Source organism: Corvus brachyrhynchos, unplaced genomic scaffold (assembly GCF_000691975.1).
Source record: "Corvus brachyrhynchos isolate BGI_N302 unplaced genomic scaffold, ASM69197v1 scaffold131, whole genome shotgun sequence".
In the NCBI taxonomy this organism is placed as follows: Eukaryota; Metazoa; Chordata; class Aves; order Passeriformes; family Corvidae; genus Corvus; species Corvus brachyrhynchos.
The window spans coordinates 1,440,182-1,454,929 of NW_008236438.1; the positions used below are offsets into that span (position 1 = coordinate 1,440,182).

Consider the following 14,748-nt stretch of genomic DNA (forward strand, 5'->3'; position numbering starts at 1 on the left):
TACCTTACTGAACTTGTTCTAAAAACAACATCAGCAAAAACACTGCTCTGGTGGCACTTTTTAAAGATCTTGTTCACTCTTCTTTAGCTATTGCCCATTTGGATAATTCATGTTCCTGTGGCACCAGAACTGCTGTAAAGAAGGAGCAACAAAAATTCCTGTTTATCTGTAAAAATATTAACACCCAGGGTTGTAAAAAATGCAGAAAACCTATAAATTGGAAGCTTGAGCTGTTCAATTTTAGATGACAGAATAATTGTTAAAAGCAGGGTTATGCTTTTAATGAGACTGATGACATTTTCTTCTGTTTCTGTACTGGACTAATTAACAAACCAATCTTCATTACCCGCTACTTTACAGTGAAAGTTCTACCAAAGGAATGTTTTTGGTATTGCAACAAGTGGTTTAAGCAACCATTACAGCATATTCAGATACTCTTTTTTTATTCATGTGGTATGGATAGTGAAATAACACATCCAAAATGTATTATCCCAGCTTCCCAAGCTGTGATCTGTACTGGAATGCATATTTCAAAAGAAAGAGGCAACAGCCAGATTCTCAAATTAAACTTAGCTTGTTTCAGGAAAGCTGGGACCATTCTAAATGCATCACCTTAATCCTGTGTCAAAGTGGTTCAGGCAGGCAAAGTTTACATGTCTTTCAAAGAATAATGAAAATAATTAAAATTGCAGTTTCATAAAATCTTAAAAGCCTGCAGATGGGGTTTCCATCTTCTAACTTCACTCTCACTTTGACAAATGCTCATTCATGAAAACTTTTTGATTACACAGTGATTTTGACTATTGCAATTAAAACACAGACAAAAGTCAAGTCAGCTGTTTTATTAAATACGTAATTCTAAAAACCTTTAGAGAGGTTGGATAATGAATGCAGTGAGAGCACTTGACCACGCAACTTAAGAAACAATGATAGCTCTGCTTCAAAACTGCATGACAGGTTCTTGAGAGATTCTTTTTCACACTTGTCCAGTGGTATTTTTAGGATCAGCTTACAAAAGAGCCAGTGCTTTATTGCAGTCACTTTCCAAGGCAGCTCTGGCTAGCTTTACACTCCTTTTATCTCCTTTCCTTTTTTTCTCTCATTATCTTCTTGCTTTCTTCTCTTCTCCTCTTAGTTACAGGATTCCGTGGATCATAGATCTCAAAAGTGTCTTCATCCTGCATGCTTGCATCTTTCACCTTTCTGCTTCTGTCTTCAAACTGAAGCACATGTGACATCCTACAAAAAAAATCAAAACAACAAACTCCAAATCAGTGAAAGAATAGAAGCTGTGATTTGTAATTATGATATGCATGGCAAGATTTCTGATTTATTTTTGGGCATAGCAAAAAAGAACTGACCTGGGTTTCTTTTGTTGGTGTTTTTTAAAAAAAAATTTCTTAAAAGATCCTTATAAGGTAATAATTTTGTAAACACTCCTTTTGAAAAATACAGCTGAATACAGATAGAGTTGTCTCTGGATTTTATTTCTCATACTAAACTCTGTTTTCTTGTCTTTTTCTGTTTAGCATATCTTTCAAAATGTATGGCAAATTTTTCCCAAGAACAGGGAGTGTTTCTCAAGTTTTCCTATTAGTCACTTTAAACACCTTTCACCAGGGTGGAAGATTTTACAAAAGTGGGGAAGAGTTTACAAGGAAAATGCTTGAAGTAGGTACACAGAAGATCAAAAGGGGAATGCTTCATGTCCCGCTGCTCCACATTAACTTGGTACAGATCATGCTTTTTAATTCCCTGAATACCAGACTAAACAAATGCCTTGTTCAAGTCAATGTTTTTCCTACTGTTGATTAGAAGTCTCCCCCCCATTAGATACTTCCTAATTTCGCCAAATTTCCAATAATCTCAAAACATCACTGTTACATAACTGAGAAGTGGCCCATGTGAATCTCAGGAGGTTCAACAAGGCCAAGTACTAGATCTTACACCTGGGTCAGGGCAACTGCTGGTATCAACACAGGCTGGAAGGGGAAATGATTCAAGCAGCCCTGCCAAGAGGAACTTAACGGGTGCGGGTGGGTGAGGGGCTGGACATGCCCCAGCCATGGGCACTCACAGCCCAGAGAGCCAAACGTGTCCTGGGCTGCATCCAAAGCAGCGCGGCCAGCAGGGCCAGGGAGGGGATTCTGCCCCTCTGCTCTGCTCTGCTGAGACCCCACCTGCAGTGCTGCATCCAGCTCTGGGGTCCCAGCACAGGAACTGCTGGAATGAGTCCAGAGGAGGCCACAAATGTGATTAGAGGGATGGAGCAGCTCTCCTGTGAGGACAGGCTGAGAGTTGGGACTGTTCTGAAGGCTCTCAGGAGATCTTATTGCAGACTTTCAGTACACAACAGGACTTTATATGACAGATGGTGACAGACTCTTTAGCATGCCCTGTTGTTACAGGACAAAGGGTAAAGGTTTTAAACCAAAAGAGTATGGATTCAGATGAGCTATAAGAAAGACATTTTTTAAGACAAGGGTGGTGAAACACTGGAACACGTTGCCCAGAGAGGTGGTAAACAATTTTTTCATGGCAAACTCATATGTCTAGGCAAAAACCACACCTAATCTTTGGATCTGGATCGATTTCAAAAATGTCTTTGACTTTGATGGGACAACTTAAGAACTATACTGATTTGAATCTAAGCATATCAATCTTTATGATTTGACTATGACATGTCTTTGTCAACAGTCTTTGTGACAGAAAACCCAGGAAAAACAAACAAGTTTCAAAAGGAAAGTTTTGTGGCCAATGAAATACTGCTTTATTGGTGTCTTGCAACACGTAAGATGTTCTGAATTCAACAGTTTTCCAAGAGCTTTAATGCAAATCTCCACGCATAAAGAAAGGGAGGGAGAAAAAGCTCAGTTACTGCAGATTACAATATAGTACTATTTAAGAAGCCAGAAAAAATTCAAAGCTATAGACCATATGGGATCTGCCTGAATGCTTTAGAAAATTCCTAAAAACAAAAATTGAGAATTTTCATCACAATTGATTCTTGACATGTGCGTTTCATAAACACTTAAAGAGTTGTTTCCAGTAAAAAACTTAGGTAGTTTATTACCCTGTCTACACTACTAACACCCAAACTTATTTCATTTAGTCATCTCTACAATTCAGAATAACATAATGTACCATCAGAGTGACTCATGGTTGCATATTTGTAGTTTAATTATAAAAACATTGTCTCACAGTGGAGGGACTGAAGTAATTTATTTTAGCTAACATGCTTTTTGCATTTGTCATATTCTTCTCAACTTATTAAAGATGAGTACACATATCAAATCACTCTATCCTAGTCTGAATTAAAGTACAGGCCTAAGAGATAGAGTCATGCCTTGGTGCATGGTTTTAAAGTGTGTTATAGGAGTGTAAGTAGAATTGTAGTCACACTTAGTCCTTTCAACAACTCAGGTTTTCCAGGAATATTACAGCACAGGACATAACATGCAGGATATAACTAATAGGAATTAAAATTAAATACATCTCTAATTCTTGGGTCAGGCCATACAGTGTCCCAAGTAGTTTGCAAATTAGATGCAGTAGATTCAGACTAAGCAGTATTTACTTCTCCCCAAGAGCTGAAAGAAGTCATAGTCTCTGACTCTTATTCATAACTTTCCACTAAGGCATTCCCAGCTGTGATTAAAAATAAGCCAATATTAAGAAACTTTTTGATATTCCCAGAATCAATTTTAGATGCAGCATCTCCGAGGTAAAGTAAAATAAACACAGACTGCAGTGCAGATTTTAAGAAATATTTTCCTTCTGTGAATTTAAGCTTATTTTAGTAAGTCACACATCTTCACAGGTAGACCTGTCCTGCACCTATATAAATGGTAAATCACACTGAATACTGTTTTTAAAAAGCAAATTTTTTTTTAAGGAACATAAGAAGCATTTAACAATTATTTCTATATTAAGCATTTGAATTTAAACTTATCTTACTCAAGTTCCTCCAACAGGAGTTTGCATTTGCATAATTTTCCAAGTGCAGAGCTAGGGTGTAGTTCCACAAATACAAATTTCATAAGACTTTTCCTTGTTCAGTTTATAGCTCTCTTCCCTTCTGCATGCTCCTGGGTTCACTGAGGAGCTGGCTGCCCAGTTAAGTTTCTGCAATCACTGTGCTGAAAGCACTTACCTATCTCTGGTCTTCAGGAATCCACTAACTTGTGCTTATCGCTGATCGCTGACAGCTCATTTTATATAAGAAAGACATTCATTTTTAAAGTACACTTTTCTTCAAAATTTAAAGGATGAGAGGTAGTCAGTTCTACCAAGCAAAACTCAAAAGAAAACAAATCCTAAGTTTTGCAGCTTAGTTTTTTTTGCTAAAAATTTGTAAAATAGAATAGCTTGCCCAAACTGATGACTCTGGGTTTGAAGTATCTAGGTGTGCAATTGTTGTCCTTCTTTATTAGAAGACATAATCACAAAAAGATTTTCTTAACACCTTTTATTAAGAGTGGGCTGCAAACCAGAATGAGCAATCTTTGCATGGATTTATTACTGAAAAGGGTTGATTTTTACCCTGACCAGATGACAGCATCCTACAGGTCAACCACGGTCCTATCCCATGTAATGGGGAAGCAGCTGTTCTGCTGTACTGCATTTCTTTCCTTTAGTGTTACTAAAGAACACTCAGTAGTTGGCTCTCTTCTGTATTCCAAAAATGGAATGTCTTGAAACGTTAGACTGCAATACCCAAATTAATTTAACACAGTTTCAGAGACAGCACAGGATTTCAAAGCTACGTGGAAACTCTTACGGCCTAGTGATATTCTCAGGTCAGCAAACAGACCAGGCTCTTTTGAACTACTCTAGTGAGACAGTACTTGTAAGAAAAGATATGATATACTGTAATCCCTCTGATTTTGAGATGTGTGAGCCATGCACGGGATCGGAACCATATGCCAGCTGCTGACAGGTGGTAGTCATGTTAAGTGTAGCGTAAAGAGAAGCCTGGTAGTCCAACAGCTTTGGCCCTTCCAGAACCCCCTTTGGGAGAAACTGAAGTGGCAATCAGTGAACTGAATAATTTCCAATTTTGGCAAGAGTAGGGAAGCACTATGCTTTTGCTCTACTTTTGAAGCTGAAACCTCCAGGTTTCAGTGCATCAGTGATTTTTATACTAACTGAAATGAAACTGCAAAGCTGTATTGCCTAAGACCACACGTTTTTCCTCAAACTGATATAGCTGTTGGCTGTTACCACCTCCCTACTGCCCCCTTCAACTTTCCTTGCCCAGGTGACCCTACAAAGCAAATCTCCTGGAGCCTGCAGGGAAGCCTGGGACATTATCTTGCACTCACCTACATCAGCATTTTAAACAGGAAATCATCAACAGGTGTGAGCAAAAGTTACACCCTGCCAACTCTGTTGTAAGGGTAACAGCTTCTGGCAGAGCAGCAGTCAATTCTTAAGCAGTTTTAGGCACATGCCTGCACTTTGGAGATGCCTGCATAAAACATTGCAGTTGGTGCCATGCCCCGTGTTTTTGCATTAAATGCATACAAAATAAAACTAATGATGTTGCTATAAAATTTAGAGTATCATCATTTTGAACATTATGGCTATGTTTTATGATAGTTATTGGTTCTTTCCATGAGGTTGCTTAAAATTAACACAGAAGGAGTAAGTATCCGTGTCAAGAATTTCAGTGTTGCCTCTTGCATTGTATAGGCCGTCTTAAAAAATGGGACCACTATGGACCATAACTACTAGTACTACCAGTTGTTTCTGAGTTGAACATTGCTTGCAAGTAACATGCTTCCTACTTTTCTCAATTTCACAATGCATCCCATATTTAAAACGAAAACAACGAGAGGTACTCAAATACTACTGCTTTCTTTAAATTATGTTCTACTTGATGCTAGCATTTTCCTTCAAATACAGTAAATACTGTAGTAAAAGCATTAACAATTAATGTAGGAAACATTCTAACATTTTCCTTCCATCATCCTCAAGATACCTAAGCAGTGGATAGAAAAGTAACTCAAGTGAACAGATGAGAATCCACAGATCAAAGCAAAGGAGATGTTTCTCCCAAGGAAAACAATTAGGCTGCTCTGGAAGAATGAACTCACTGGCACTCTCAGTTAAGAGACTACAAAAGAAAAAAATGAGGAAGGTAAAGACTAAAAAAAAGTATAGGAATGAGAAACAAAAAGAGAGAGAAAGAGATTGATCAAAATTTAAATGAAGAAAATTGTCAAATGACAGTTGAAAAGAAGCATAAATGTTGAACCAAGGAAAGAGAAACAAGAGTAGAAACAAGACAAAAAGAATGTCAAAGCCATAAAGCAAAGGGAATTTTGAAGGAGGAAATACATTAATAACATCTAATATTGTCATAGGTTAGCAAGCATAGTCCCGGAAGGGACGTCCTTGCTAAGGGGTGCTTACAGTTTCCTCTGGGAACTGATAGAACCTATCAGCTGGCCAGTTTGAATATGGACAATTCTTTAAGCCACTTAAAATTGTGATCACCTCTGTGATCCACATTTAAGAATAGGCAAACTCCCCCTCCAAGCTCTCTCTCGTTTCCGGCACTGGGACAGGTGGCTGCAGGACCCGAGCAGGGCCCAGCGGGCCCGGCCAGGCCCTGCTTGGGCCAGGCCGGGCCGGGCCACGGCCATCCTGAAGCCATGGACCTGTTCCAGCCGTGGAGAAGTTTGGACAGGGAGAGATGAACCAGATGAGGACTTTTGCTCCAAACGGGAAAGGAGAAAACCTCAGTCCCTAGAGATGAACCAGATGAGGACTTTTGCTCCAAATGGGAAAGGAGAAAACCTCAGTCCCTAGAGATGAACCAGATGAGGACTTTTGCTCCAAACGGGAAAGGAGAAAACCTCAGTCCCTAGAGATGAACCAGATGAGGACTTTTGCTCCAAATGGGAAAGGAGAAAACCTCAGTCCCTAGAGATGAACCAGATGAGGACTTTTGCTCCAAACGGGAAAGGAGAAAACCTCAGTCCCTAGAGATGAACCAGATGAGGACTTTTGCTCCAAACGGGAAAGGAGAAAACCTCAGTCCCTAGAGATGCTCCCAGAGATAGTCCTAACGATGAAGATGATGAAGACCCTTTGCTCCCAGGGAAGGAGAAGGGCCTCTGTTTTTGTTTCTGAACGGCTCAACCTTAAAAATGTACCCCAAAAACTTCAAGAGTGGACCCTCGAAAGCAGTTGCGGGAAAAGCTGCAAGTCGGGGGAAAGGACTCACACGCAGGCAGAGAGACTCCTCTTCCTAAATGGACTGAACGATATTTGGAAGTGGGCGGCTGTCTCGTTGTGATAATGTTTTCATAGCATGAGCAAGAAGAGACTGCTCTTTCTAAATGGACTAAACAAGGTTATTATGGAAGTGGTAAACAGACTGAACATCTTAAGGGTTGTCTTTTCACATTGTCAGTGGGAGAAGGGAGGAAGGTGGGGGGAGGAGGAGAGTTCTGAAGGTGGTATAATTATTTTTTTTTTTTCTTTTTTCCCTCTTTTAGGTTTGTTAATAAACTTCTTTATATTCTTTCAAGTTTGGTGCCTGCTTTGCATTTCTCCTAATTCTTATCTCACAGCAGATAAACAGTAATGAGTATTTTGGACCAAACCACTACAAATATTTTTCCAGATTTTTTTTAAATTGAGATGCTACAAGCAAAACAAGCCTCTTGGATCAGGCTGCTGTCATTATTCCTTGCATAAGTGTGTCCAAGACCTTAACAAATAATTTTGTAAACACAATGCAGCAGGAGAGAGGAAGTATGTTTATGTCTCTAATGAAATCTGCAACTATCAGTAAGTGCTCTGTGTAATACAGCTCTTGTAAGCAAATTTTGTAGCTTCTGTCTGCCCTGCCTCACCATCCAGCTTTTTCTTCTTGTGCAACATAACCTATCATCCCTCTTTCCATGCAAAGGAGTCTTGTAATCCTAGTCTCTCCCCCTTACAGATCATTAAAGGAAAAACAATTTTTTACCACATACTTGAAGTAGGTTTTGATTCTTACAGCAGTGAGGGTTGATATCCTAAGTACCATGATAGACCCAATCTCAAAGATGGATTCATCTCTCTAATTATCACTGTTTCACACAGCCACTTCTGTCTCAAAAAAGATGTTTCAAAAAACAATTTCCTTGAGTATTTTTTGTCTCATTAACTCATAGCACTGGAACTGTGGTAAATTACCTACGAAAGCCTGTACCCCTGTACTTGGTATTTAAAGCTTATACTGTATCACACACTTCCACTAAGCCTAGTTTGCCAAACCAGGTGTGATTTCACTTTAACTAAGTTTATAATCAGAGACCCATAGAAACACTAAGGTTGGAAAAGACCTTTTCAATCAACAAGTTTGACCATTGATCCAGCACTGCCAGCCCACTAAACCATGTCCTGAAGTGCCACATCTACATGTCTTTCAAATACCTGCAAGGATGGTAACTCAGCCACTTCCCTGGGCAGCCTGTTCCCAAGCCTGACAACCTTTCTGGTGAAGAAAATTTTCACCAATATCCAACCCTAACCTCCCCTGGCTCAACTTGAGGCCACATGCTCTTGTCCTATCACTTGTTAACTGGGAGAAGAGACTGACTCACACAATACCTTCCAGTAATAATTTCTGGTCATAGGTTTCTGCTGTGATTGTTACCACTAAGAGATTTCAGTCTTTCTTTTTTTCACAACTTGTTTCACCATTCCACATTACTTGTTTCTCTTTCCTCATCTCCCTTCCTAATGATCAGATATCTTGTCCCTTTTTAAATGCTTTTGTAACACCATGTATTTTTCATGTTCATTGACTTGATAATTAAAAAGAGAAGTAAGGTTTGTTATTCAGATCTAGCCAAATTCAAATAATTAGTTTTTCCACAGAAGTTTTAAATGTTAAAAAAATGCTCAGAAGAGTAGTGAGAAAAATTATAAATACAGCCATACTGCTGTCCACTTCAAAGGTTAAGTATTCACATCAAATACTTACTACATCAAATTAATATTGTTTCAGTCCATGTTAGTGATTATGATACAATAAGCAGATTTTACATGGAAATTTTAAATTTTACTATTGCTGTAAACCCCCCCACTCCACCCCATTCTCCTGAGGTTAATTTCAAGACACTAAAGAGGCATTTTCTGGTTTTCAGATGAATGGAGTACTATTAGCTGACAATATTTCAGCTTTCAGCTGTTTGTGCTGGTTTTGGCTGGGGTAGTTAACTTTCTTCACAGTGGCTGGTGGCTGTGTTTTGGACTTGTGCTGGACACAGGGTTGATAATATGGAGATGTTTTTGTTATTGCTGAGCAGTGCTGACACAACCCTGGACTGCCACGCTGGTGAGGGGACTGGGGGTGCTTGGGCGGCTGAGAGGAGACACAGCCAGGACAGGTGACCCCAACTGACCAAAGGGATATTCCAGACCCTGTGACATTACGCTCAGTATACAAAGTGGGGGGAAGAAGGAGGAAGGGGGGATGTTTGGAGCAATGGTGTTTGTCTTCCCAAGTTACTGTCATGCAGGACGGGGCCCTGCTCTCCTGGAGATGGCTGAACACCTGCCTGCCCATGGGAGGAAGGGAATTCATTCCTCCTTTCACTTTGCTTGCGTGCGGGGCTTTTGCTTTCTTTATTAAACTGTGTCTATCTCAACCCATGAATTTTTCAAGTTTTGCCCTTCCATTTCTCTCTTTGATCCTGCTGGTGGGGCAGTGAGCGAGCAGCTGCCTGGGGCTTGGCTGGGTTAAACCACAACAACAATGGAGGTATGACTGCTGCTCTTGCACAAAGCAAAAATGTCCCCAGTGTTAAGCAAGTAAAACTCATGAAAACATGCTTTAAAAATATTATACAAAGTCAGCCTGTACACTTCTGTTAACTACGACTAACCCTTTGAACTTGTATACCACAGTTACTGGAGGACTGAAAATTGGCTTAACCTTTTCAGAATAACCAGCAAGTTTTGGGTCCTCCACAGGACAAAGAATTAATTGTTTATATTTTCTCATTGTATTGGCCTACAGCATAAAATTATCAGAACAGAACTTCTGCAGAAATTTCTAAAATAATACTTTTTGAGATAGTTTATTTGAATGTTATATGCTTAGTTTTACCACAAAATAATCACTGCAAAAATTATACGAAATTAATAGTTTCACTAACCATAGGACCTCCAGCTTAAAAAGAACCTCAAAGATACCAATTTTTGCAAAGCTAACAACAAAGTAACCTAATCTTGGCAAAGACTAATATAGTATTGTATCCTTGGATTGTTCAAGATAGTACTAACAATCTTTTTCTCTTGAAAGAACATTTAATTGTAAGCAACCTTCTAAGAGAAATGGAAATCACCTTAACTATGAAAAAGCTCACCTTATTCAATGATAATCTGTGGGAAAATGTGATGAGTTCTCATAGTATGAGAACTATGTAAAACTGTGATGACTTACTTTTTCAAGCAATAGGTATTTTTCTATATAAAATTCAGTTATCCTATCTTGATATTGCTTCTGTTCTGTAACAATTCATATAGAGTATATTTATACTACATCCTTGACCCCTTCACAAAAATGTTAAGTAGTTTAATGCAAGAAGACGGGTGCTTTAAATAGACAACTGCTCCTAGTAGAGTAGATTGGTATGGAAGACTAAAACGCAAATTCCAGATGTTGTTCCAGAAAGCACATCAGTGAAGAAAAACTCTACATAGCATTTACTACAAGGACATGGGAATCACCACACTGGAACAGAGCAGTGATCTATCCAGTCCAGCATCCTGTCTCTGGCAATAGCTTGTACAACATCTGATACTCTGAAGTCAGTCAGCAAATCACCTCCCCAAGTTAACACAGTCAGGCATTATTGTATCACCACAGCAGAGCTGGAGTGAAAAGAAAGGAGAGTATTTCTAGCACAAAAATACTCACATTTTCATAAAATTCAGCTTTCTCTAGACACCCTCCCTTCTCTTTTGCCCCTTTCTCTCTCATTCTAAATATATCCAAATCCTTACTTAAGTATGTCAATACTGAGACGAAGTTGGGGTGCCTGAAAAGGTGTGTAAATATGCGGGAAGCTTAAACCAGGCTAAAAAAGATTTAGAAGATTATTTTTTCATTCTTCACTAGATTTGCTGGCAATAAAAAAAAAGTAAGATTTCCAGACTGTAAATCTAACACTAGATATCCCTTGACTAAAGCACGGATCATCTCTGAATTTAAGTCAAACAGTAGTCAAAGCTCAGATGCCTAGTCCAAATAAGCTCAGATATAGAGGAATTAAAAAAAATAAACAAGAAAAAACCCCACTCCAAATGCTGAGATTCTCAGACATGCTGAACAGCTAGAAGCAACCAACATCAGCAGAAGAACGATTTGTTAGTATGAATTACTGACTGAAGCGGTGGGGTAGGGGGTTGGCATTTACAGATCAAGAAAGGTCTGACCATATTCTAGTAGTACAGGGGTGAAGGTGGAGACAAAACTGGAGGAAAAAGAGAAAGATTTACAGCAGAAGAGTTTTTTTCTTTCTTCCTTTAAAGGTTAGTGGCAGTCCTAAAACCCAAACAAAAGCTTATTTTTTTGCCAAATAGAAAAGAAACCTCTCTTTCCAATGTGTTTCTAATACAGATCTCTGGCATTCATTTATCCTTTGTAACAATCAAGTAAGTATTTTGTCAACTTTTAAAATATGTAGTTGAGTAAATCAATGGCCTTAGCAGGAGAGACCTAATATAGAGCCAGTTTTTCCAGACTAGTGAAGGAACGCTGGCTGAAGTCTGGATGGGAGGAGGGGAGCAAACATGGCTCTAATCCATCTTTGTGCCTCACTGGCATAAATTACAGCAGCACTTTTTCTGTCATTCCCCAAGCTAGCATCAGCATGTAAAAAAGACTGCAGCTTAGTTTTCAGGGGTTTACTGTGTTTGTCACAGTTAAGCTTCTGCAACTGAAGCTGCAAAGACTAGTGCTAATCTTGAGGAAGCCATATTTCATAATCCTAAATCTGAGGTATTGTAGTAAAGAAAAAACTGCATTTTAGAAAATGTATATAAAGCAAGGTTTATAAAAGAAATATAATCAGTATTTTTCAGGTGTCTATCCTGAAGAACTTCACCCTGCAAAGCTCAATAGTATATGCTGCAGTAAATAGGAAATCCTGGAAATAAAATGGAACATATTATCAAATGTATATAGAGTAAATACTAACACTGTGCATTGTGATTTAGTTCTTACTAGAAATTAAATATTGTAACATAAAAACAGTCTGGCTAACTTGAACATTTACGTGATTCTGATATTGCTTTTTCAGTTAAAAAAGATCCAAGCCCAAACCAATTCTAGCCTATACTCTACAACAGACATTGAAAAGTCTGTTGTATCAATGACTTGATACTATTTCAAGACCGAACTCTCTCTCTGTTACAAAGCCTTTTACTGTAAGAATACAAAGTAAGAAAAATATTGTGTGTTTCCACTCCTAACTGTGCCACATTTCTCATAAAACCGATCATAAATATTCTGAAAGGAGTTTTCCTTGTATTATTAACAAAACATTTCTTAAAGAAGATAGAGGGCATAACTACTGATGCTGGATAAATAATACCTTCATTCAATATACAGATTTATTTTTTGTTTGTTCTGGAGTAACATAAAACTATCTCTACAAACTGAGTAAAAAATTGTAACTCAAACTGCAGTTAATGTCCTGGCAAAAAGAACTTAGCATTCGCTCCCAACATTCCCACAATATTTAAGTGGCCTCAGTGACAGTTTTCCGAAATTTGGATTACTGTATCTGACTTATATAAACCAGGCTGCACTTCAAATGATTAGCACTGAACTTTTGTGAGTTTTTTTGTCCAGAGAACCAATAAATTAATAAAAACAGACTTATTCCTTTCAATTTCTGCTATAATCAGGTGATCTGATCTATGTAAAGCATCACTGTGCAAATCAAAATATTTTGTGACCAAGAAGATATGTTTAAAAGCTTTTTAAGAGGCACAAGATTTTAAACAGTGCATTAAAGTAAGCAGTGTCATTAAATTAACTTGAATTGGTTTTAATCCTCACTATCTTACATGAGGTTTTTTTACAAATAACTTAGAGGACAATAGTTTCGACAACACTAGTAATTACACAACATGGACATGAAACAATCCATTAAGCAAGACCTGAAATATAAACAGAAGACCTTTACGTCACACAATTTTCACAACAACTTTTGTGCAAATTGGAAGGTATTTTCAGGTATTGACTTTTTCACTTCAATTTTAAAAAATGCCTCATGATTCATACCTTTTCCTATACCTCAAATTAACCAACATTTAGAATAGTTTAGACTCAACAAAGGTAAGTAACCACAAGAATTTTAGACTGAAAAACCATGTGGAAAGCTACCACCTCATTCCAAATTCCCATTTTATTCATTCTTTCTTGCCCTACAGTGTATCTGAAAGCTGAATGGATTTATGTTGTTTCAAATAAAAAGAAAGACTAAGTTTCAGAGTCTAGACATACTTCCAAAAATACTTAAGTGACTTATTTATATTTGTCACTTAGTTACAGCTGTGACAGCACTCCACAGGGAAGGAAAAAGCTGATCTCTTGTAAAGATTAAGAAGCTTTGTGTTCACATATAACACCTTACATTCCACCCAGGAAACACTGCAGTGGTTCAGTTATGAAGCACTGGCATCACATGCTATTAATTAAATGAACTATGTAGCATGCTGGCAGTCTCAGACAAATTCTAAAAGGCTGCAGAGTGCATTACTGAGAGCAGATAAAGGCCAGTGATGAGATTTGAATCATGAAGGAGAAATTCTAAACTTCTAGCCAGGCGTAGAATGAAGGAAAAATTACTGGGCTTCACTGTAGCAGAAACTCTAAAACCAGCTGAGGGTCTACTTGCAGCCCTGACTTGTGAACTGATGAGATTAGTAACAGACCAAATCCTTCTACTGAGGATGACACAGATTTTGGCTGATTCCCTGGTGGCAACAATTTTAATGCACTTCGCATAATCATGTTCATCTGGTAAGGAACAACTTTCACATGTTAGTATTTCAGTTTCTACACTGAATATTGAAGGTCCAACAGGATGAATTTGGCATTTTCCATGAAGTCAAAACTGAAGAAGTAACAACATAAAGCCATATTTATCAGAACACAGATTACCACACAGTTTTCAAGCAGGAACAGAATATTGCCTCAATGCAATGTTCATATTATAGAAACATAGAATGGTGTGGGTTGGAAGGGACCTTTAAAGGTCACCCAGTCCAACCCCACTGCCATCGGTCATCTGCCACCTCTCTGGGCAACCTGTTCTAGTGCCTCTATCCTCTGAGTAAAGAATTTCTTCCTAGTATCTAATCTAAACCTCTCCTCTTTTAATTTAAAATCATTACCCCTCACCCTGTCCCTATTTGCCCAAGTAAAAAGTCACTCCCCTCTTTCTTTTAATCACCCTTTAATTACTGAAATAAGTACCCCAATAAGGTCTCTTCAGAGCCTTCTCTAACCTAGCCTGAACAACCTCAGCTCTCAGCCTTTTCTCACAGGAGAGGTATTCCAGCCACCTCTGATCATTTTTGCGTTCCATCTCTGGACCAGCTCATAAAAGTCCATGTCCTTCCCGTGCTGGGACCCCAGAGCTGGATGCAGCACTGCAGGTGGGGTCTCAGCAGAGCAGAGCAGAGGGGCAGAATCCCCCGCCTGGGCCGCCTGGCCGCGCTGGTTTG

At 38.6% G+C, this 14,748-nt stretch overlaps 1 protein-coding gene across 1 annotated transcript in view; it reads right to left on the reverse strand.

Annotated features, from left to right (window-relative positions):
* Nucleotides 1-827: 827 nt before the first annotated feature.
* The window catches only part of LOC103624316 (peptidyl-prolyl cis-trans isomerase CWC27 homolog), a gene marked incomplete at its 5' end in the record, with an annotated part of 32,069 nt that continues 18,148 nt past the window's right edge, over nt 828-14,748 (reverse strand). The window contains one exon of the mRNA XM_008643547.2: nt 828-1,239. Coding sequence (XP_008641769.2) covers nt 1,077-1,239 — 163 coding nt within the window. The remainder of the gene's footprint in view (nt 1,240-14,748) is intronic.